We start from the raw sequence: 25247 nt of genomic DNA on the forward strand, positions 1-25247 counted from the left end.
AGGCCTCCTCGACGTTTACAGCTACAGAATCACTCACTGCAACTGTGAAAAGAAAAACGGTGTGTACAGCGAGGTCTGGCAGCATACCTCACGCGTCTGGAAACCCCTCTGGCCTCCAGGCTCCTCCCTTCTGTTATGGCATCCCACTAACTACTGTCATCAAAGGTCACCAGATGCTTTTTCCATACCATTAATTGAATAACCAAGGGAGCAGGATGGGAGTGGAGGCATAGGGATGGTGAAGGATATGGAAGTGCTTAAAGACCTCAGGGATCAATAAGCCTGTTTCTGAGCGAGGACTGCAAGATGCTATTTAAATGACTGTCACTTTATCGAGGAGGTTAAATTCTGCCTGTGTTATCTGCTGACCTACATTGGTGCCACCACAGAGCTGAGCACATGTCCCCCTCTCCCAGTGCTGGCCAGCTGCTGTGTGCTACACCCACAGCTGTGCACCCTGGCGAGGCTTCCTGAGCAGGGAAATTCATGCTTGTGTGCCCTTAACATGTTGCTCATTTCCCAGTCCCTTGCCATCAAGAAAACCACGAGCAATGGATTTATCTGTGGCCAGGATGGAGTGTCATTTATTTACATCATTTCAGTATTAAAACTGGGTTTAATTTCTTTCTTTTTTTTTTTTTTTTCTTCTGCAGCTGATAACTGAACACTGCACTAATACATGCCATTACCAATATGAGAATGGGTCATGGCAACAAAACCTGTTATCGATGCCCAACGGTACTGAAGCTGGGAAGAACATGATCGGGCTCCATGCTTGTCAGTGAGCAGCTGGACACCTATGAGGCTGTCTGTGACTTCAGGAAAACAGCACGAAAGGTTCATGTTTTAAAGAACATTGAAGTACTCTATTGGCTAAGAAAGGATGATGATGAGGATGCATAATCAGACTTTCTTTTGTCATTTAGCACGCAGTTTCCTTCAAGGATGGTGCTAAGAAGCCTGTGCCCAGCTGTGGCCTTCCAGCCCCCAGTGTTGTGTGGCTCCTGGGGGAGCAGAGCAGCAGGTGGGCACCGCAGGCTGCCTGGAGCACACGCCGAGCACCTCAACTAGCTGCTCACAACACAGCCCAGCTTTCTTTTTCTGAAAAGATGGTGGAAGCCAAGTGCATATTGTTTTTTCATCATTTCCTTCAGATTCAGCCAGAAAAAAAACTGATCTTGCTCATGAAGATGCTTTTTCTGATGAGCATTTCAGTGAAAAAGGGGAAGGAGCCAGAGAAGCAGCACCCTGCCCTGGGAACCCTGCCTGGCCCAGCTGCCAGCCCCGGTGTGGAATGTGCCAGCCTAGGCTGTGCCGGCCCCCTGCCCTCTGGGCACGCATTCATGGGACCACGTTAGAATAGCAGCATTATGAAACAAAACAAGACAAGGCAAATAAGACTCAGGCTAGATGACAAGGAAATCATTTATTTCCAGGTCCTTGAAAGACCTTGAAAAAAATAACAAGGGTGAGGAAATCAACCTCCTAATTTTGTTTGGATAGAGAAGACTGTGGCAGCTGCCAGCTCCTCCTGTGGGTGCAGGAGGGCAGGGAGCGCAGGGCAGTGCCCATGGAGCTGCCAGCTCGCTGGGCACCGTGCCCCTCCCGTATTTACATGGGGGATGGAAATTAAAACGCAAGCGTGCGTGCATGCGCAGTGGGGAGGACTGGCTGGTCGGGGAGGGGGAAACCAGTGGGAGGGTGGCTAAACACGTACCCTGTCAGACCCCATCTCCTATGGACAGAGCCCTACTATTGCACAACACTTTTGCTAGAGGAAAGGCCAACTCCAGAGGGACTCCAACACTTCAGCCCAGAGGGAAAACACGTACACATTCCTGAGGAAAGAGAGGGCTTTCTTTTCTCCTGCTCTGGGATCCAGGGCATCACCTTCCATTGGCCCTGCTGCCTCTCCAGCATCATCACAGTGAACCAGTGGCACACCAGGGCGTGGGTGCCTGCAGCCTCTTTGGCAGGGACCAGAGAGACCCTGAGACACAAGCAGCTCCTGGTCCCGGCAGAAAGCCAAGCATGGTGGCAGCGGGGAGGAGCAGCCAGGGGCAGGAGCCATGGCAAAGATGCATCCTGCCTCTCTCCACCATCAGGACTCACCCTGTGGCTAAAGGGCCAACACCAGCAGCCGGGAAGCAAAACAGCATAAAATGAACACGCATGTACATTTACATTTAAGCCTTCTCCAAGGATAGCAAACACCGTCTGTGGCTAAACTAAAAGGACAAACCCAGTGAAAAGCCCAGGATGTGTCAGGCCTTGGGAAACCTTATCGGTTACCTATCAAATACATCACTGATTGTTTTAAACAGGAACAGATAAGGAGCTGCAATACCAGCAGGGCCAAGAAGCACTTTCCTTTAGTAAGGAGGAAGCCCAAGGAACAAAGGCAAATCCCACCTGCCGCCTTCTGACATACCTGTTAAAACCAGAGGTCTCATGCAAAGGAAGCTGTGCCACCCATGGGTGTTTTGCAGGTTTCTTGCAGGGTGCCAGGGCAGGGGCACCTGGGCGCACTGAGGTGTCACAGAGCTGCTGCTCAGCCTGCAGCAACCGGCTCCAGCCATGCCACCACACCTCAGCAGCAGGCAGGAGGACTCTGTCCATCACCGGGGCCTTGGAGCACACCAGCATGCCACAGACAGTGCCCAGTGCGCAGGGTGTGCAAGAGGAAGCCCCTTTGAGTCATCAGCCTTTTAACTACAGGAAAGGTCTAAGAGCTGAGACGCACTGCAGCTGCAGCTTAGCAGAGAAATGTGTTTTGAAGTGAACTCCTGGGCAGCAGTCGCTCTGTTCAGGGTGTGACCACGGAGCTGCAGCCGGCGTGAGCATCCCCAGTGTGGCAGTGTGCAGGTACTGCCTGGGAGCCCATGTGCAGAAGGAAGGAGGACTCCAAAAAGTGAGCAAATGTAAGCAGAAAAAGCAGAACAGAAGTTAAAAGCTTATTTCCCTCTGCAAGGAAAGTTCTTAAAGAAATCAAAGCACTTCAAATGCTCTGACTCAAGTGACAAAAACAATTTAGACAACAAAAGGCTCCCGGTTTGCTCTTCCTACCCTGAACTGGACTCACTGAACGGATCTATTTAAATGATAATTTGTGGGAGAGAAACCCCTCCAATCTCTCTTGAATTAGATTTTTCTCTTTCTTAAATTAATGCGCAGTGCTTTAACAGAGATCAGCATTAAGGAGATTACGATGGCCCCAGCGGCTCACACGGGCACGCCAGCCTGGCCGTGTGGGTGCAACACAGCCTGGACCAGGAGGTGGCTGCGGGAAGCACCCAGCTCAGGCCCACCCCTGCGGCACAGCCCCCCCAGCAGCCACCACCAGCACCCACAGCCCCCCGTGCTTGGACCCTGCCATGGCCAGAGCCCTGGCCCTGGAAGCGCCCGGAGCCTTGCGGGCTTTGGCTGGCACGGCTAGGACTCCTCGCTGTCCTCCTCGCCACGGCGCCCCGCATAGAGCGCTGCCAGCTGCCGGAAACGCGGCCCCCAGGCCCCCAGGTAGGAGAAGTCCTGCTCCGAGCTGCTGGACCAGGTGTTTATCGAGCTCAGGGAGAGCACAGGGGAGTCCGAGCCCTCGAAAGCATAGGTCTGGAACGAGTCGTAGGGTGGCACAGAGAGGTCCTCATCTGCCTGCTCCACCTTCCTGCAGATGTAGTCTCTGAACAAGGAGAAGTCCAGGTCCGGGCTCTGCACCCACTGCGGGAGGACATGGCGCTCGGAGGCTGGGTTTCCGCTCGGGCCCCCCTCTCCCAGCCCCCCGCCCCCGTCACCGCCTTTGATCTCACTGAAGTCATAGAGGCTGCGCAGGGCAGACATGTCGTAGGCCTCCGTGTCCTGCTCACCACCTCCTTCGTCATTGTACTTGATGACATTGTCCCTCATGTCCTCGTCATCCTCGGACGTCAGGTGGCTCTTGTGGTGTCGCTTCAGCGTGAGGATCAGAAGGACCAGCACTGGAGAAGGAAGAAACAGTCAGAGCACATGCAATGGTTTCATACGGTGCCTGGGCACAATGGTGAGGCCCCTGTGGCACAGGGCGCCCCAGCAGCCCAGACCCAGCTGCCACCAGCTCCCAGCAGCCAAGCTCATTAAGTAGCAGCCGTGCTGCGGCACTGGCAGGGAGAGAGTCTGGCCTGGGCTCCAGAGCAGAACAGGAGCTTCCTTTTCCATGCAGCACACCCACTGAGACAGGTGGGACAGATGGCTGAACGCACGGCTGGACAGACAAACGGATTGCTTCTGCTGAAGATGAATAGGAAAGGGGGTGCGTGAACCACAGCAGCAGCCAAATGTTGAGAGGGTGATTGTGGAGCAGATGGCGCAGAGCCTGAGCAACGAGCCACAGATGTGTCCTGGATCATCATCCATTCATCCCATCACCTTTAGAGCATCGATGTGCACTTTATTCATTTGGGCAATTAGGCAGAAATTTGTTTGTGCTGCGTTTGAAAATGAAACCAGTGTAAAGTACACCCTATGGGAAAGGGTTTTCTGAACGGAGACACAGCAGGAGATGGGGAGCACAGACATGCCAAGGAGAGGAGACCTCACTGAGCAAGGCACTGACATCCACAGGAAGCCTGACAGCCCTCAGGAGCCAGCTGCAAGCCAGCACTGATGCTGAAGGGCTTTCAGCAGCAGTGTCCAACTGCACAGTGCTAAACCCGAGGACACTGCAGCACACCTCCCCCCCCTCTCCACAAGCCCCATTCCTTTCCCATGTGCAAACAAGTCCCTGCTTTCTCTGCTCCTTCATGCCGTGTCCTTTCGCTCCAGTACTAGTGCTCATGCTAGTGCTGATAGCACTAGCTGAGCCCCACATGCTGCGGGCACAGATCCTGTCCTGGGCAATGCTCTGGTTTGCATGCACCTCACCTCTATCCTGCCTGCCTGCTCCAGCTCTGACCCTGCCATTCTGTGTTCCAAGTGTGACTGCACGCCTCGTGCCCACCACCCTTGGCCTCTGTGCTGGGACACACACATGCCCCTTTTGCAGCCAGATGCCTGCTGCCAGCACAGCTTGGCAGCCTGCACATGGCTCTTGGCACCCACCCACCCATGGCAAGGGCAGCTGTGCTTTGGCTGCACCCAGAGCGCCACGTGAGGAGCAGGGAAAAAGCTGGAGCCCCCACAACTGCCCTGGCCCCCTGCCCTCCACAATGTGGTGAGCCAGCAACAAGGAGTCAGGGGGCAAAGGGGCCAGGTCGGTGCAGGGTTGCAGGCAGGGTGGCTGAGGGCAGCAGGAGCTGGGCAGCACTCACCGATGAGGATGAGGACACACACCAGCAGTGCGATGAGGGCGCCTGGGCTCAGCGTAGCTGACATGGCGTAGGCCGTGCTATTGCAGGACTGGATGGCCCCGTTGCTGTCACAGCCACAGATGCGGATGGTCAGGGTTCCCGTGCTGCTGAGGGGTGGGGGGCCGCTGTCCACCACCAAAATGGGCAGTAAGTACACATCTTGCTCTTGGCGATTGAAGCCCACTCTCTGCGTGTGCACCGCAGCCGTATTGTCTGCAGGAAAGAAGCAAACGACAGCAAAGTCACTCCCATCACAGAGCAGCAGGACCAGCGTGAGCTCCTCTGTACATGGGACAAGCCCTCAGGATGCTGGTGGGCTGCCACCACACGCTCATCAGTTGTACAGATGCCAGCTCCAGCCACCAACAGCTCAGCCAAGCAGGGAATGGCATGCCCTGGCCTCCTGCTGTCCCCCGACAGGAGCAGAGCCAGCTCTGGCTCCCCACGCCACGGTCCCCTGGCAGCCCTGGTGCCCAGGAGCGTCTGGCTCGGCTCCAGCAAGTGCCCTGTGCTGGCAGAGGACAGCCCGCCTCACCGCCAGCACTGCTGGGGCTTAGCAAACCTGACACAGGAGCAAAAGTGGGGAAGAACAGAGGGGAAGAACCTCTCCGAAAATGCTCCGAGAGTGGCACAGAACAGGAATCAGGGTAAGAGTTGGTCACTGACTTGGAGACCCATCCTGACCCAACCTGGCCCCCTCAGTCTGGAGTGGATGGAGCTCTGCAGAGGGCACTGAGCCTGCAGGAATGGCTGTTGCCCCCAAACCTGAGAGCCATGGGTAAAGAGTCCTGCCTCAATCAGAGCCCAACACCCCCAGGGTCCTTTGTAAAACTTCCAAAAAAGCAGGCAGAGCTTCTTCAAGCCTGCCAGCTCAGCTGGCTGTCCTTGTTTGCTCAAATCCTGCTGCTTCAAGGGCTTAGCTGGCTCAAGTTTCAGTACCACTAACACAGCCACTTCATGGGACCTGCCAGTGCCCCAGGGTCAGAGATGAGCTTGAGCAGCAGCTGCACACAACCTGGAGCATGGAGGCTAAGAAAAGGGACTGAAAATCAGCTCTGGACCTTGCTCATGCGTGCCGCTTGCTGCCAGTCAGCAGCAGAGCAGGGTGGAAGGAAAAGGACTGAATAGCATCTGAACAATTGTGGCCAGATGTCAGAAGTTGCTGCCGACTGGCTGCAGTCTTTATCTAATAAAGCATAGATTGGCCTGGACACAGCAAGGTGCTGCTGTCTACAGACTCTCTCCTCACTGCTCCTGATTTATGCTGGACTGGCCCCTTTCTGTATCAATCAGCAATTCGATTGGAAAAGACAGCTATTTTAATCTTGGCTCTTGGGCCGCCTGCCACCACGGAAATTGCCGTATGGATCGGGCGCTGCACGGGAGCACCGGGGCACGGCAGGGGCAGGATGGGAGCCAAGCGCACAGTGGGTGCCCACCCGGCCGGGGCAGAGGCACTGGGGGGCAGGATGCGGGCAGGTCGCAGCGGCACCGTGCTGAGCTGGGGCAGAGCAGAGCGTGGAGGGCTCAGCTGCCACAGTGCTGCTCCCATCCCTAAGCCTCTGTACTCAGTCCTCCAGGGTTTTCCATGTCCCAGAATATGGCTGTGTTGCTGCAGAGAGCAGAGCCTTTTGCCCCTTCGCTAGGGAGAGTTGGGATTTTAGCATAAAGGAGATAGGAAAACATCATCTCTCTGTGAGCTCATGTGAGAGCGCAGGGTCTGCCTTGAAGAGCTCACCTTCTGACTCAGGAATGGTGTGAACACCAGACAGAAGACCACAGCAGCCAACGTTCAGGGCTGCACTGAATGCCACAAGGCCAGTATTCAAAACCAAATCTCCCTGCACACAGAACTGCGCTGAAGATTTCACTAGAAAAACTCTTCCTTTGGATGCAGTACCTTTTATCCTTCAAGAGAATTTCCTAGGTAACCTCATTCATCCCTGCTCGCAACAGCACACTTCAGGCAGGCAACAACCTCAGCGCATGGACCAGGAGACAGCAATAAGGCAATAACGCATGCAGTGTCAGCACTGTGCCTGCAAGGCTGCAGTACCCAGCACTGGCCCATGCTTCCTAAATCACGCAGGATCCAAGTGCTGCAGCATCACCAGCCTGTGGAGAGGATTACCTACAAGGGGAGCAGAGGCTGCCTATACCCCATGTGCTGCCTGGGTTCCCTGCACACAAGACTGGGACCTCAGCCCCCGCCTGGGCAGCCACCCGGGCTGCAGGACATTGCCACCAGGGCCACAACTCTGGGAGCTGCACACATGGCCCCAGCACAGAGGTGACCTGGCAGAGCTGCCAGGGAGAGCAGGAGAGGCTTCCTGTTACCTACCAAGGATAAATTAGGGGAAAATGAATTGTTATGCTAATCATTTGCACAAAGGTAACAAGATCTCATTTGGTGCCACTCCCTCAGCTTGCTGCAGCGTAGCTGGGAGATATAAATAACATTAACGATGCTATCACAGCAAGAGGCTGGGACTAAACTCCTGTCTAGCCCAGCTAAACGAGCCTTGGGCATCTGGATCCAGTAGAGACACAAAGGCAGGACAGACCAAGCAAGCAAGGATCCGGTCCTCAACCTGCAAAAGTTGGTTTTGCTGGTGCCATCAAGAGCCAAGTAACCAGCCCAAGACTGTGGCCAGATCCCCGTGTGGTCTCCCACCCACCCTCACAGGTCCAAGGGAGCAGCCCCAGCCACTGCTAGGACAGGAGGAAGAAATTTCACGTTCGCACCAAAGGCAGAGCTTACCAAGGCTGGACAGCCAGACCCCCACCTCAGGCCCCAGCAGTGGCCCCCAGGCTCAAAGCCAACTTCAGCCTCCTTTCTGGCTGCTGCCAACCTGCCGTGCCCCTCTCTCCCTGGTGCCCTGGGACCTGCTGTCCCTGTTGGGAGTTTGCACCTGTAACTTACAAGATTCTTGCATTTCCCTTCCAGTCACAGACTGAAGAACAAGACACTCCAGAAAGGCAGCGCAGCTGCCCTGCGATGCAGTCTATTTGACTGTAGAAGTGAGGTAAATTTTGCCTAGATCGGGGAAAAACATACCCTGGAAAACATATCCAAAACAACCTCTTACATAACAATGTATTTTCTCTTGGTACTGCTGTGTCTTCACACGCAGCTGACCCGAGACAGTTGCTGCCAGGACGTGTGTCTTGGCATCCTTCTGTTTGCACCAGCACAGCCTGAGTGCTTGCAGAGTGAAGCCAGACAGGCCCTGGCCCTGCAGCCTCTCTTATCTCTTCCTACATAGCAGCTTTCTGCTAAATCCGGTTCTGGGGTCATAAGGCTGGGGAGCAGTGCTTCCCATAAGGTGGTACTGAAATTTCAGCAGAACTCAATTCACAGCTTTCCTGCACAAATGAGTTTGGACCTCCTCCACACCCGAGTTCTGCTGCCTGATCCAGTTAGGTTGTACTTTGTGACATGGTCACACCGCTCCAAAGGCTGTGCTAGGTTTGCTCTGAGGCCCCAAGCCAAACCAGTTGCTATCCTCACCATCTTGCTACACAAGCTGACATCTTGTATTCCTTGGCAGATTTCCCATGCCAGCCTCTCCATGAACACGCAGTGGTTTTATCCTGTACCACATCATACCACCTCGTGCAGCAGCACCTCTATCTGCTTGAGGAGTGATTCACCGAAGGCAGAAACCAATGTGCGCCGAGTGTGCAGGGACCAGTCAATACCGCTGAGAGAGCAAAGTTTAGGAATACAATATCTCTGTTGGATGCATAACATCACTAGGAATAGTAAAACAATTCCCTCAGACTCCCTCTCTAAAGATGCTCTTGGCAGCTTCAGAAAGAGAGCTCATAAATACTTCTCGTAACTCAGTCTTGATCAGCACCAAGAGAGCAGAAGACAGCAACCTACCTCCAGCCTGGATTCCAACACCTCTGCCCTCTCCCAGGCCCCACTGAGCACCCACCTTCCCCTTCTCTGCCCCTGCTCTGCAGCCCCAGCGCCCGCCAGCTCCAAGTGCAGACGGCTGCTGCCCTGCCTGCAGCCACGCTGCTGACCTGAAGGCCTCCTCAAAGATCTCCTTCCTTCAGCCCCAGGCAATTGCAGCTCTATGAGAAGAATCCATTTTTTCCCTTTTGCGTGTTTCTTCTCCCAAGTTCTTTGGGTGCCAGGCCTTGGCACCCAAAGGCTCACTTGCCTTTGGCTCAGTCCCGACAGATTTCATGCCCTTTTTCACCCCACATCAGATCAGCATCTGTGTTACTCGTGCTGGGAGCAGCATCCCTGCAGGGCTGGAGGAGGCTTTGTCTATCCTGAGGCAATCCTCAAATCCTAACATTTTGCTTTAGATTGAAACACTTTTCAGATCTTCTATCACCCATTACATGCTCTTAATGAGACCTGCAGAGAGTTCAGACATCTGTTTGCCTAGCCCTTGAGCTCTGGAGTCAGTAGCTCCATGTGGCGCTCCATATTATCTACCACCCCTTCCAGGTCGTTGGGCTTAGATGCTTTCTACCATCCCTTCCAACACAATTAGCATTTCTTGGAGAACATGATTTCAGGCTTTAATTGCCTTTGATCCTTCTCTAATCAATTTTTTCAGGCCAGAAAGACCCAGCAAAAGGCAAGTTAGGAGTCACAGGATGGTGAATGCCTTTGGAAAGGCACCAGTTGGCCGTGGGTGAGGTCAGCTTTTCCAGTGCTATCTTCTCCTTTGGGCACTTCATTAGCTGGGCATCTTCCTTCTGGATTGAGTCCACTGTTATCACAAATGACTTTTTATTTCATGTCTGATGAATTAGCAAGTGCTTGAGCACTCCCTGGGACAGACCAAGAAAAATGCCAGTAGGAAATAGCACTGTTTCTAAAAGCCTGACTCCTGCAAACTACTTCAGCTATAATTCAGCTAATGCAAAGCATCCTGCAGGGTGACCTTTTGCTCCTCTATCTCTGACCTGGTGCCAAGGCAGCTCTTGGCAGCCAAGGCAGCTCTGCGTGCTGCTGGGAGCTGATGAGCAGGGCTGCAGGTGTTAACTGCAGGCACATTTGAAGGGCCAGCCCCACTCTGGGCAGCTTCAGCTGCAGTGGGGCCGGACCCAGCATGGTGCAGGTCAGCAGCAGTATCGTGGCTGAACTGTGGCAACATCAGACTGCAGCAGACGTGCTCTGCAACTGCTGCCATACACCTATTTGCTAGCAGGTGCTGTACGAGCTCTTCATCAGCAAGACAGGCTGCCCCATCACCCCAGGCTTTCCCAAAGTCCTCAGAGGCTTCATCCATGCTGCCCACAAGGAGCCCCAGGAGAGCCTGGACAATGAACAGTGCCCTATCCTGCCCTGGCTGGCCCTGGCCCCACACACGCAATAGGGCCGTGCACCATCCACCATCTCACTCCTGCTTTCCCAGTCTCCTGCAAGGGTTGTTAGTGAGGTGCCTGCCTGAGCCGGCAGCACGGCCTGCAGCACCGCGGCCCTCCCGAGGGAGCCCCTCCGCACCGTGGGCCAGCGCGGTGCCTGGAGCCTGGAGCGGGAGGGTGCCTCTGCCCGGGCTCATGCCCTGCCTGATGGCCTGTAACGAGAGTGGTCCCAAGAGGATGCTGGTCGCTGGGGACAAGTTACACTCCTGAGATGGCTTTCTGCTGCCTTGCAGAAGCTGAGGGAAGTAGGTGCAAAGCAAAAAAGAGAAGAAGGATTTAAGCAAGAGCTCAGTGAATCCATCTGTGCTGACATCCATCAGTGTCACTCCTTGGCTGCAAAAGCAATATTTATAAATCACGTTTCAAAACTGGCTACAAATTTGTACAAAGAAACAGATGGGCTGGTGGTAGCAGTTTGTCACCACTGATATTTACATGAAGGAGGAGAGATGAGTAGAAGAGGGGTGAACGCATGAGAGGGAGGAAAGCGGGGGGGGAACAAAGGAGGATGCAGCAACGGAATCAAAGTGGGCAAGGGGCAAAGGTGAGCACTATCAGGACACTCAGTGGACTGGAAAAGTTGAGGCAGGGAGAAATCAAAGGAAGGGAGATGACACTAAAGTAAGCACACAGCCAAAGTGGGGAGCGTCTCCATCTGCACAGGCAGCCACCGCCTCTCGCTGTGGAAGAGAGCATTGCTTGGCAATTGGGAGGGTCTCCAAACACCCTGGGAATAACCCTGCAGCAACAGCATTTGTTTTACCACGAGCAGAAGGCGGGAGGTGATGCCAGCTTTTACTCATTTTATGCAGTGTTGCACCACATGCAAGGTTTGTGGGATCATTTAGCACAGAGGATTACCCCATGCGATGAGCGCGCCTCATCCTACTCAAGAGAGCAGCAGCTCTGGAGGAGACAGCGAGTGAGAGCCTGCGTCCTGCCCCCTCCCAATGAGACCCTCCTGCAGGAGCAGGGGCAACCCCAGTACTTCTGAGTGGCCCTGCTGAGCTCCAGCCCCTCGGCCAGGCCCCTGTCCTGGGCAGGAGCAGCAATCGCTGCAGGTCCCTTCCCAGCTGCAGCGGAGAGCCTGCTCTGAGGCACTGCAGCCCCAGCTTTTGGCAGGGTGTGGGCAGGGACAGGCAACCAGGGTGTAACTGAGAGTGCTCTCACATGTTTTCCTGAGGTCCTTCAGAAACAGCAAAAGAAGTTAATCGCTGGGTGTGGGGGCAAAGTCTTGCAGAGGATTAAAGCTTACGTACATGATAAGAAACAAAGGTCTTGTAAACAGCTGCCCCATGGGGGGGGGGCGGAGGGGCAGAGATCACGGGGGCTTGGATCAGGGACAGCTGCCCTTTTTAGGGCACAAAGTGATGTCACTACTTCTACAATTACATTTCCTTTTTTTTTTTTTTTTTTTTTTTTTGTTGTTGTTGGCTTTTTTTTTTTTCTGCAAGTTCAGTTTGAACTACCCTAACAATGCTGATCAATAGTGAACAAGGAGAAAGCGTTTCAAGGTACTGTAATGTAGTCCGCTGGCTTCCATCTGGGCTGGCCCCTTTGACAAATACATGCACATCTGGCTAAAAAACATTCTAATAACTGCAACAGTCTCTGCTGCTTTTACCACTGCAGTCAGCACCTAAATTCATCAGACACCAGTTAAAAATAGGAAGCAGCTTGATAACTACTTTTCTGGACAGTCATCATACAAACACAGCCTGACCTCGTGCCCCTCAAAGCTGCACAAATAGCCAGGGCCCAGCCTACCAGCCCCGCAGAGCAGCTCGGCGGTTACAGCTGCAGGCTGGGGACACTACTGCAGAGCCAGCTCAGCCCAGAAGTTTGCAGAGCCCCGCTGCACCCAGGGCTCTCAGGCAGGCCCAAGGGGCAGGGCAAGCCTTGGGAAACCTGGTGGGGCTTCACCCTTAGCCCACCTAACAGGAATCTGGCTCTGCTGGTTATATCTCAACTAGCCTCATCAGCCAAGGGCTGGCTACTGCTCAGCCCCGCTGCCTCCAGGACCCATGGGCTGCTCCCGTCTGGGGGCAAGGGGCTGCCTGCCTGCACAGCAGCCCACTGACACCCCACGCTCCAGGCCATGCACTGGAGAAGGATAAATCACAATGCTTAAAACGGAGCGTGTTCACCTGTAAATCCACATCATCTCCTTGCAAGCAGGCAAGTTAGAGATTGCACATCAAGGAAGGGACCAAGAGCCCTGGAAATATCGCAGGCTATCCAGACAGTGTGCTAGGAGCAGCAGAGCTGCTTGCAGCAGAGGAGAAAGCTGGTGGAACCTTCTTGAGGAAATCCAAAGTCAGCTGGCCAGTCCCACAGCTACAGGTGGGCAAGGAGCCGAGAGGGTGCATGAAAGCTCCTGAGTTCCATCAGCACAGCCAGATGGTGACCGCTGGACAGGCGAAGGCGCAGGGCTAAGAGCCACTGTACTGCACAGCCCCGTCCCCTCCGCACAGCCAGCCCAGCCCGCACTTACCCTTAATATCCAGCAGAGAAAAATGGTGGCTGTTGGTGGCTTCAGGTGGCAGCGTGAAGTAGAACCGATGGCCACCCTGAGGCTCATCGCGGTCCACAACACTAATAGTCTGGATCAGCTGTGGGGAGAGAGAGGAGATGAGAGTTGGAACCACTGCTGCAGCCCCTCCCTGGGGCCCGGCTCACAGGGTCCAAACCAGCGGAGCACCATCAGCTCCTGCCGCAGCCAGGGATAGGCCTCTGCCCCTGCGGGCCAGCTTAGTGACAGGACACCAGCAAAGTGGTTCCCAGCATGGCAGCAGCAGCACCCGGAGATGTTCTGGCAGAGGTGAAGGCTGGGCAGGCTGGCGCCGGTCCAGAGCACTGCTGGTACCATGGGACCACTGCTGTTGCTGAAGGAGACCTGGGGGGTGCCCGATACCTGGCCTGGCTTGGCATCCTCACACACAGCAGCTTCATAAGGGGTGGCAAGTTCAGGTGGGTTGTCATTCACGTCCAGGATGCGGATGCGCAGAGAGGCCCTTGACACCTGTGAATGATTATCTGAAACAAAAGAGAAGCAAAGCTTCAGAGGGAAGTGCCATCTGCTGATAGCAGGGAGCAGGCCCTCCGTGGTTTTGCGTGTCCAGAGGCCATGGTGGCCTCTGCAGCTGCTGCCAGCACAGAGGGTTCGGTGACTGCCTCTGCGGGCTGGCTGATCCTGCAGAGCATTGTTCAACCTCACCACCTGCACTTCCCAGTCAATAAGCCCAGTTGCTGGGCTTCGTGTCCAGGACTCCCAAGGAACCACTGTTAGCCCCTTCTGCCCATGGAGAAGCTGAGCAGCCCAGAGCAAGCCCCCGGGGCAGGGGCCAGTCCTGTTGGTGCTGCTGCTCTGGGGCACACAGGGCAGGGAGCTGCGCTCACAGCTCCGCTTGCTGCAGTGCTGCTCCACCCCATGGTTTGTGCCCTATAGGTGTGCTGAGCCCTCTGTAACATTGCAAATCACTCTGGAGGGCCTAATATTTCCTGGAGCTCCTCATGTGTTTCCAGAAATGAAATATCCCTCCATCTCCTTTGTTTTCCCCAGAGGTGGTAACTCCAACAGACCCGATGCCTCTCTCCCTACTCGGACAGGAGCTCTGCTGTCTGTTTGTCTATAAAATTAATGCTGTCCCCAGTGTATTAGGTGGGGGAGGACCCAGGGGAGAGGAGATCTAGTGCTGCTCCATAATTAGCCAGGAACGTGTTCCCCCTCCCAGAGCTGCCTTCACCCTGTTCTCGCGTTATCACTCCCTCTCACCCAGACCAGCTGCTCTGGTGATTAGATGGTTGCTTCGGGGGAGGGAGGCAGAAGTCGTGACTAAAAGCCTGGAACGATGTGTTATTTTAAAAAGTGTGTTGGTGCAGTGAAATAAACTGCAATTGCTTTCAGGAAGAAAGGCAACGGGAGGCAGCAGGGTAAGAAGGGAGTGGATAGTCTGGGGGCAATAGAGGGCAGTGGCCGGTGCCCACTGGGACTGCAGAGGAACAGGAGGAAAAAGGGTTCAATTCCTGCTAGATGCAGGGTGACAACATCTTATCACCCCCTCCACAGCTTGCTCACCCTACCGGAAGATGGGAAACCTTCCCTGCCCCTTGGTGCTGAAGCAACCTGGCACTGCCAAGAAAAAGAGGAAAGAAGGCAGAAAGGAGGAGGATGGCAGGAGGAGGCAGCCTGAGGCCCCCCTTCCTCTTCCCAACTGTGGCGCCCCCAGTGCAGGAACTGATTCTAGGGTCGCTGAATGCCCCTGAGTCCCTTTGGCACAGGGCATGTGGGGCCAGGTCCTGGCTGGGCACTGAGACACAGGGATGAGACTGAGCACAGCAGCTCCCCATCCAGATGCTGTTTCAGCCTCACCAAGAGGGATGCAATCAGTGCAAGGCTGTTCTGAAAATCAGACAGAGCCCTAAATCTGTCTCCTCCCCAGCCCCGCACAGCAGTAGGCAGCACTTCACAGTGGGTGCTGGACCAGGGCCAGCCCTCTGACAGAGACAGAGCTCACAGCCTGCTCCCTGAGTACAGCCCAAAGCAGTCATCCCTTCTGAACATGCCCTGTCATCAAAAAGGTCTCTTTCAGCCCCTTCCACCGTAGTTGAAGCCTGAGGCTCACACTTAGTCCTGGCTGTGTGACAGCATTAAAATTTGACTTCTCCAAGAACATCAAGTTTAGAAGTGTGACCACGGCATCATCGGCAACCCTTCCTGCGATGCATACGTCCGCTCCTTTTATTTCAATTGCATCATGATCTACGTGAAAGCTCCTCAACTGCTTTCTTTATAAACGTCCTTCTTCCTTTGAGTCAGTAACTGAATGTAAGTTTGAGTCAGTACCTGAATGTATGAAAAATATTTAGATACAGTGGATAAAAATATCTCCAAAACGTCTATGAAATCTGTTTTCCGTAACTTGTGAAGCATAAACTGAATTTACAATGGTCAGAATTGTGATTAAGATCGTACATCTGTGATGAAAAGCACATTGCACCCAGCAGTACTGCAAACGTCACATCTGCAAGTCCAAAAGCTCTGACATGTGCTTCCTCCCTGTGAAGCATCCCGCATGCGCAGAAGTGCTCCCACCCCTCCACGTGCTCACATTTACCACTGCCAGGCAGAGCAGCTGATGGGGCAGGCGCTGCCGCTGGCATCAGCCAGGGCTGTCGAAGGGCTCTGGGAAGCAGCAGCTGGCTGTGGAGGCTGTGCCAGGCTGAGTGCGACCGGGGAGGAAAAAAGTCATTTTCCATTGCAGCGTCTCTCCTTGGTATTCCAGCTCAGCTGACTGACATGCAAATTAGTTTAATTATTTCTTCTTCTAAAATAAATTATATTTTGCAGTGGCTGCAATATGTTGTGTCAGGCAAAATTACATTCAATATTTTTAAACTAATTGATGTCAGCCTTGAGAAAACCTGATTGACAGCAGCGAGGAAACTAGGCTGCTACCTAAACGGTTTCCTAAATTAAAATTAAACATGCCGTTTTTCTGCATTTCCTCCAGGAGTTGGAATACTATTAATCTGAAAAGACTGAGGAAAGAGACAGGGAAAACACAGAACAAGGGGGAGATGCTGGAAACAGCAGTGCAGAATGGGAGCTCCAGGTTGATGACTGGCAACTGCCTTTGCCAACATGGGCTGAAATACCTGCAGACACGCTGGAGCCCAGGGACAGAGGTCTGCTGCAGCCCTCCTACACCGCAGCATCTCCACTCTCCTTGCTGCCACAAGCTGCAGCATGTAGGGTCCTGAGTCCACACTGAGGTGGTGCTGGTGGGGAGCACTGTGCATGGACAGGCTCCCCGAGCTGGGTCTCACCAAGATGTTCCCACTGCACAGCCATGCTGAGGCTGAGACTCACACCCTTGATGAGCCCTCAGCTACACCCCCAACTATTATTATTATTTTTAATACAATTAACCTTGAAAGTAACCTGAAGAGGATACTATTTCTGGCTTAAAAACATTGAGATGCAAAGCACCAAGGATTTGCCCTGTGCAGAAGCTCCTGGACAGCCAGCTGACAGAGGGACACCGAGCAGCTCCAGGCAACTCTCTTAACAAACACTGGAAGCTTTGCAGCTGCAGCTGGCTGTGATGAGTAGGGGCTGTGGAGATGCTTAGACATCCCCTCCACAGCAGGAAGGAGGAAGGCCTTGTTTAAGCTGTGCTGGGATCCAGTGCTTGCCTCTCTAGATCTTCACACAAGGTCACACTAAAGCACTTTGCATTTTTACAACCAAACCTCTGCTGTGAACCTCCAACTCTAAGCAGTGCTGAAGCAGCTGTACCATTTGCACTGCTACCTGCACACTCAGCTGTGTAGCCACACTGCACACAGAAAGGTGCTCTGCAGCTTCCTGGGGCCTTAAAGCACTGTTTGAGGAAAGCCCAGCAGACTGAGTCTTGCCGTTTGTGGCTGCGACACTCCCAAGAAACACAACTCACTGCCATGGCATTAGGCATAGCACACAATCCACCCTCTTCTGCGTCAAGACCAAATTGGTACAATACTGAAATCAGAATTTTTACATTAGTAGGGAAGCCATAAGAGCCAGGGGTGGAATTTTAATCCTCACTATCTCAGCAAATTGGCAGAACAAAATGCAGATTAGCAGACTGGGATGGGCCACTCTGCTTTCCTGCACCCGCACAATGGCACAGGGTGGTTTTGTGGATGTCAGCACAGCTGCTGATTGAAAAGCAGAGCATCGATGGCAAAGACACAACAGGGGCATGCCAGGGGTACAGCTCATCGGACGCGGGTGGCCACATCAGAGGCTGGAGCTGAAAATGTGGCTCCAAGCTGCAGGGAAGCAAAGGGGAAGCAGCAGATCAGCCAAGTAACATATAAATGGCTCTCACCTCTCCTGAGTCCTGCCCGGACTCAGCAGCATGAGAGTCATTAAATCGCATCCAAACACAATGCTCTGATTAAAGCCGGTCTCCAGCAGGAAGATTTATCATCTCAATTACCAGCAGTGGACACAGCAGTCAAGGCCTCATCATTTTACATGAGCAAAGAGGAAAACAGGAAGAGAATCACTAATATTAGCCCAAGGAAGGTAAACAGCTTGTGAGTGAGATGAAGATTTATGTCTGGAAAAGCTTGGCCTGGTCCCAGTCCAGATTTACTGAGCAGTCCCCATGTTTCCTGCTGGCTGCACTGTTGCAAGGCCAAATACTCTGCTCATCAGCTGCCTGGCACAGGCAGCTCCTGCTGGGGAGCGCCTGTTCTGGGAGGGGCCCTGCCCTCCCCTGCTCCCCAGCAGCACACAGCCCAGCTACAGCCACAGGCGTGCTAGGAGCCTTCTGCTGCTTTTCTTACTGCTCTTCAGATGCAAATGCAGTCTCTTGAGTTTTCTGCAGGTGGGTCATGCACCCCTAAACACAGTCTCTGGAGCACCTAGTCCTAGGACAGGCTTTCCGAGGTGTGGGGACAGCGCTTGCATGGAGCTGAACAGCCAGCCTGCCTGCAGGAGCATATGCTGTCAGCTGGCGCTCTCTCCATCAGCTGCAGCTCATTAAAACCATTCACAGGGCAGTGCTGCCGGCGGACAGGGAGGTGTGATCCAGGGCACGCCACAGGAATTGCACAGGAACAGCTTCCCACCAGCCCTGAGCAGACCCAGAGCCAGGGTGGTGAGACACCTGGGAGGCTCACTCCATTGTTTCTGCGAGGCTTGCATCTCACTGGGGAAGGAGGAAGGATATTTTACTACTTGCCTCCGATGGAGTTGACACCATCCTGTGGCTGCGGACAGACTCAGCAGCAGACAACCTGCACTTCGGTGAGTGCAGAACTGGGCAGCCCTGCGAGCCCCATGAGATGAAGGCACCAGGCACACCGACAGCAGCACAGAGGCTCCCAGCCACCACTGCCGCCAGTCCAGTGCCACGCCAAGCACAGCGTGACAGCTGCTGCTCGGCCCCACTCCCAAGCCCCTCTGTCACTTTGAAGGCCTTACCTTTACAACTGCCCTTTCTGCCAGAGGATTCAGACATAAATTGTACTCTAAATTCAATATCAGTCATTAATATTTCATGATTACAAAACGTTAAGGATAATGTCACTGGGAGGAATGTCTGGGCAGTTAAAACAGATGAGTCAGAGCCCGCTGATGGGAGAAGTCAGAGCACTGAAGAGTCTCCCCAGCTTTTGAAGCAATGCAGCCTGACAGGCTCTCCTGCCGGAGGGTATCCGCAGCATTTACTGACTTGCTCTGAAATCTTAGATGCTGCGTATAAATATTTTCCTTCTGATTCTTGTCACCTCACATTTCCTCTGGATGCTGAGCTGTGCGGCAGCACCACAAGCCCTCCTCCCTGGCCAGCGCTGGCAGAGCCTCCCCTGCAGAGCCCCGGGGCTGCCCTCCTGCCTGCTGGCTGCATGTGCGCAGCGGGGCACCACGGCCGGGCCCATGGGGCTCACCCAGCCAGCAGGCACAACGCATCAGCACGGGGCAACAGAGCCAGAGAGGTCCCAGCCTGGGGCAGCTGGGGTCTGGCCAAGGGCACTGCCCCTCCTTCCCTAGGGCAGCATGGGCACAACAGTGCCCCAGCCCCGCGTGTGCAGATCCCTGCCAATGCAGCGTTGGCCTTCCTGAAGCCAGAATGATCCAGCAGAAACCAGCCTCTGGGTCCCCATTCAGGCCCCTGATGCAGTTTCTTCAATCTGAATAGCATCTTCCTATTCAAAAACGAGCAAAGAACCAGGAACCCCGTGGGGTCTCTCCAAGCAAAGCCTAGGAAAGCTCATGCACAGAGTCTAACAGGCAGGTCTTGGCAAATATCCACAGGAACGGGGAGGTGTTTCGCAGCCAAAGCAGCTCCCTGGTATCAGCTGCCATGGGGTGGCAGAGCACAGCAGGTCCCAGACAGAGCCGGTGACTTGTGCATCAGAAATGAAGAAAACTGAAGAACATGGCAGTGTTTTCCTGCTTCCCAGCACGGTGCCTGGGATTGAAGCCCATCTCCATCTTAAGACTCAGAAAAAGGAAGAACTCAGAGAAGATGAGCAATCTCTGGGGCCCCGGGGCAATATCCACCATCATGCGGGGGAACCTGCACAGCCTGTGAGCCAATGTTCACACTGTGCAAACATTACAGAGGGCAGCAGGATAGCCAGGGCAGTCTCAACCTCTTCCTACCCACAGTGCAGCACCTGCAGGTAATCAAAGCCTTCCCCTTGCTGCTATTATCTTCTTTTTATTCCTCAAGAGGAGTTTATTCAAAGCTCTTTTGAGCAGCAGGACCCAGGTCTGTTCTTTACTGGAGTAAAGAAGACAAACAGAACTTCTGCTGGAAACGTCCAAGCCAGGCTCTGCCACCCCAGTGTCACACAGGAAAGATCAACCAACAAACCCTGCACAGCCCCTAAGCTGCTCCCTCCCAGCTCTCTCAGCTGGGTGTGCTCAGATTTGGAAGTTAATGCAAATACAGACCCTGGGGTAGCACGGCCATGGGGAAAGGAGATGACTGTCACACGGGAAGGCCAGAAAGGAGCTCATTTCAGAAGAGGACAAGAGAGCTTCCTCTCATCCTCTGCCATGGCGCTTGTCTGGGAGGCCACGGGATGAGGCTGAGTGCTCTGGCTGGGGCTCAAGCAACCTGGCAGCGCCAAACCCAGCAGGCAGCTCTGCTGCTGCCACCCTCATCCCCTTCACCAGCATCCCCCTGCCTTTGTCTCACGAGGTGGGTGCTCCCCGCTCTGCCTGTCACCACACTGAGTATTTATTTCACCAGCTAAAAGCACCTCACTGGGCAGAGCAGAGCATGCAGGAGGGGAGCATCAGAGGCAGGTTCAGAAAACCTCTGGGGGCTCTTCCCAGTTTGCAGCTTTCTAGCCCCCTGTGGGGGTACAAATGCAGGTCTTGGGGCCAAGCAGGAAGGGCACGGGAGGCATCCAGAGCCACATACCTGTCGTGCAGGTACAGCCTGCCACCACCTTTAGCCCCCAGCAGCAGTGAGTGCTGGCAGTCTCCGTTTTGCAAGGCTCCAGCTGAGGGGGCATCCACCTGCAGCATGCAGCTGACCAGGAGGATTTGGTGACATGAACACACATCTCCAAGAGCCCCCTGAGCTGCTCACCAGCTGTGAATGCAGGGAGCAAGCTGCACAGGGATGACTGCCAGAGCTGGTGCATAGCTAACACAAATTTGATTACTGTTCATCAAAGACACTATTCGACCACGATCCCTTATTAATGACTGAGTCAGGAAGAGTATTTTTAGGTTGTCTAGGGAGATGTCAGACTAAGTAATGCTGCGTTTATTTATTTATTTAATTTCAGCGTTAATTAACTGTTGCACCTTGGTCACCTTTGCAGTGAAAATGCCTGTATTTCTCCCTCTGCCCCTGATACAGTCCAGTGCAGACTGTCTGCTCCGCACGGCGCTCCTCCATCTCACCTGCTTCCATCGCGAGGACAGTGATGTTGTGCCACCCTGCTGTCTCCCGGTCCAGGACCTTTCCTGTCACAATGGCACCTGTGTTGGCGTCGATGTCAAAGATCCTCTCTGTGTCTGTGCTGCGGTCGATAGCATACCTGAGACCAGGCAAGAGGGAAAACCATGAACAACTGGATGTGCCACGGCCAACCTCATAGTCAGCCCTGGGGGTACGGGGTGTAATGCAGCAGGCACTGTCACCGCTCTCACTGCTCCTCTGCTGCAGCTGGCTACACGAAGGCCGTGTCTCTGCCAGGCTGCCAGCCCAGAGCGCTCTCATAAAATTAAAGTGTGGCTTTTGGTGTACAAAGTAGAACCAAATGCAGACTGTGGACAAGGGGTAAAACCTGCTCTGATGGGAACCTCGTGTTCAGGATAGAGCAGTACAGAAATCATGGGCTGTAACTCCAGACATGACTTTGGAAAGCTGCTGAGCTGTAGGCTCAGGAGCTTCAGGAAAGGCGTTAACTAAAAGTGAGCCTCTCTCACACACTACCCCCTCCCACAGGACCCAGACGAGAGCACAGCAGCAACAGCAGGTACAAGTGGCAAGGTCCCCTCCAGGCACAGACCGAACCCCTGCAACCAGCGCAAGAACCCCGGCAGCAGAGGGGTGGGCAACAGCCAGTGCCCCTGCAACCAGCGCAGCACATCATCCCCCGCAGCCCCTCAGCCTGCCCTCACTGGGGATGCCTGTTTTTACCAGGGCAGCCTGAAGGGCTCCAACCCAGCAGAGCCCTGCTGCAAGCCGCTCATTCTCCTTTCCTGGGGTTGCTCCAGCACAACCCCCTGAAGCCCCTTGCCATGCCTCCACAGCAGCTCCCTGTGCCCGTGCCTCGGGAGCACTGTTCCTGCCTCTGTCACAGCTCGTGAGAAGGCAAACAGCTAGGCTTCACCCCATGCTTTAGCCGTAACACCATGAGCCTACGCAGCCAGTCCTGGTGGCATGTCCTGCGTTTCCAACCACTGCACACAGAATAAAGCAGGCTAACATTAAATCAGGTGCAATTAGGATGTGTGCTCCTTGAAGGCAGGGACTGAAAGGGAAGCCCAATCCAACCGAGGCCCTTGAGTGCTGCCGTAACACAAATAACCACCACCACTGCGATCAGAATTAGAAGTCCAGAAGGCCTACAAATCACAAACAATTCAGCATAATGTTATTGTGTGCAGCATCTTTCATACAGACTGCATCCCAGAGTGCTTTACAGAATTAAATAATACAAGACAGCAAAGAGTACAAAGGATAAATTACCAGAAGGAGGGCTGTGAATAAATTAAAACCTTCAGTCACATGTCCAACAACAGAAGGAAGATAAACGCAGAGACAAAGCACGCTGAAAAGCTGACGGACAGGGCAGTGCTGAGGGCACGCCAGACAAGCAGAGCAGGACGGGCTGGCACACGCTCAGGACGGTGCGGGCATGCTGCACGGTGGCTGTCCCAAGTCTCTGTGCCTCTCACAGCCCAGCCGTGCTCTGCAGACCCACAGCCCAAGCACCAGCCCTGGGCACGGGGCAGCTGCCCTGCACAGAGCTGTTGGCAGCCCCTGTGCCTTCCCACGCTGGCCAGGAGGGAGCCAGCTGCACGTGGATTGCCTCCCAGGGGCACCTATCATCCACACAGCTGAGCATCGCTACCTGATGGAGGCACCTAAACGGAATACAAATGGCTTTCTGCCTACAGAATGCCTACTGTTATACAGCACCAGATTGCATTCCTTAGCTCCCTCCTTTTCAGACAGATGGGGATGAGAAAGTACAACAGCACTTACTTGTAGTTAAGGGAAAACATTCAAAAATCACTATCTAAATCTCATTGGTGCACATGCACAAACTATCACATCCTGCACCTGTGTGGCTGGCTTCCTCTGTCTTGGCATGTACTGCAGCCTCTCATCCACTCCGCATTCTCCCACTGCAAACGAAAAGGAGAGGTCTGGCTGCTCTGACTGGTACAGATCAGTGCAACATTTTGCTAGAAGAAGGAACAGAAACTGGGATGACAAAACCCAATATCCTTCCAATAGCATAATTCATGTTTGCATAACTGTTTCCATTGTTCTACTGCATCCCTTGACCTCCATCACATCCTCTTCTGTTCTGCTTTTTCCTACTGTCAGAGGTCAGGATGGTACTTCACCTCCATATGCTTCCTTGTGTGTTGGTTAATCCTATGCCTGTTTTGTTCACACTCATATCATTACTGCATAAACAAAGATGTCTTCAAAAGGGGAAAAAAAAAAAAAAAAAAAAAGCTTAACGGGAAAACCCAGTTAGTGAAGGGAGACATAACTGAGCCTGAAAACATCTGGCACTAGCTGCCTGCATTCCATCTGCACAAAGTGTTGTGGAGACTATGGAGCACTATGCTGGCATTGGACGTGGGAACCCAGGGGTGCAAGGATGTCAGTCTACTCCCTACAAAGCCACTCCATAGCCAACTCAGAAATCAGAAAACCTGCTCCACAGCACTCTACATGACCATAGACCTCCCCTTACAAGAGGTTACAGCCAACCCTGTGGAGACCAGGGCTTCCAATGAGAAGGTAACAATTATGCTCATTTTACATCATTTTGTGTAATCTGATCTTTACCAACCAATGTTCTGCTGACCATCACAAGCCTCTCCACCACTAGTAATTCAGCTTCATCTTCACCTGTTCCACCGAAGTGAAACCTGGGAAGTGGCACCAATTAGTCCCTGGTCCTCCGGGTACACAGAAGTAGGATATCTGCTTATTCCTCCTAAAGCCTGCTGCTGTTCCATATCTGGAACTGCAGTCCCCAGCTCTGATTGGGATGCGGACCTTGTAATCCATTTTCCTCTCTTCCTGCTGGCACTGCCTGTTGGTCTGGATGTTACAAGTGACTGTTTAATTTAGACAGCTTTTTTGGTGCTCATCGTTCTCACGAATGCATTTCTCAAGCAGTTTGTTTCAATTCTCCCCCTGAATGCAACAAGGAGCACATTTTATGCCATGTGTTTTGTTAATAGGGAGCTTTTCAAGCACCGTGTGAAAAGCTTTTTGTTATGTTTGTTTTTTCCTCCTCTCCCTTTTGTGTTAAAGCAGGTTGTAGTTCTTGCTGTGCTGTTGGAGTCTATAAAATGCCTATGTCCAACACGTGCCTCTGGATTTGGTGAAAGCCAAACAAGAATATCTCTGAGAACCTTAAATCCCAAGCAGCGTCTTCCCGGTGCTGATAAAGCCTGGAATGCACACAATCAGAGCACAGACTTTCACTGCAGAGAGAAAAACAAAAGGCTTCCACGTAAACAGCCTCACGTATGCAGACAGTCTATCACTGTTTTACCTAATACAATGGCTCAGCTGAGAAACATCACACTACACGCAGGAAATACACAGCCAAAGCCAAAATGCCAACTGGAAACTAAATGCTTTCTAGAAAGAGTGGATCCAGCTTTTGTTAGGCAACAAATAAGGATGGAACAAAATAAAAAGCACCATTCTTGAGAAAGGCATTTTCTGCCTGCCCCGTTGTTTCCATGTTCCCCAGAGGAAGGGGGAAGCCTGTGCCGTGCTGAGCTTCAGCACAGCTCCCTGCTTCACAGCATCACTGCCAGAGGGTGTGCGGCCCTCTCCAAGCAGCCACAAGCTGGGGCCGTCTGGGTGCCCCAGCAATCCTCCTGCCCAGGCAAGCGGCTGCAGCGGGTGCCACATCCACGGGCAGCCGGGACACAGCCCCCCAGAGAGGGGGGAGCAAGCAGTGTCCCTGGGATGGTTCCCACCACAGGGGAGTTGGACACTACTTCAGCCCTCACATCTTCATAACAGGGCACTTCAGGATCCAACCTGGCTCTCCTGGGAGGGATTTGTTCTCGCACCGAGCAGCCACATCTTCATGGGACAAGTGAACTGGCGGGGGGCCGGGAAGTGCCAGGCTGTAGCCTGCCTCCAGCAGCTGCTTCAGGCCAGCCACTGCAGCAGGAGCCACAGAGCCCTCTTTGTGTTCACTTGGGGATGGAATCAAGGAGCCAAGGGCACGTCCTGTCCCATTTGGCTAAAAATACTTCCAAAACCTCGTTATTGGCAGCCTGGTGTCAGCAGGACC

General features: G+C 53.6%; 1 protein-coding gene across 4 annotated transcripts in view; it reads right to left on the reverse strand.

Annotated features, from left to right (window-relative positions):
• Positions 1–1407: 1407 nt before the first annotated feature.
• The window catches only part of CDH22 (cadherin 22), a 75386-nt gene continuing 51546 nt past the window's right edge, over positions 1408–25247 (reverse strand). For 3 of the 4 annotated variants that reach the window (XM_068700505.1, XM_068700504.1, XM_068700506.1), the window contains 5 exons: positions 21136–21272; positions 13630–13751; positions 13210–13327; positions 5280–5531; positions 1408–3971 (listed from right to left, as the gene is read on the reverse strand). In XM_068700505.1, coding sequence (XP_068556606.1) covers positions 3433–3971; positions 5280–5531; positions 13210–13327; positions 13630–13751; positions 21136–21272 — 1168 coding nt within the window. In that variant the 3' untranslated portion in view covers positions 1408–3432. Of the gene's footprint in view, positions 3972–5279; positions 5532–12841; positions 13126–13209; positions 13328–13629; positions 13752–21135; positions 21273–25247 lie in introns of those variants that run through there. The other variant, XM_068700507.1, reaches the window with a different exon arrangement.

The sequence above is a fragment of the Anas acuta genome, chromosome 16, assembly GCF_963932015.1.
Source record: "Anas acuta chromosome 16, bAnaAcu1.1, whole genome shotgun sequence".
Lineage (NCBI taxonomy): Eukaryota > Metazoa > Chordata > Aves > Anseriformes > Anatidae > Anas > Anas acuta.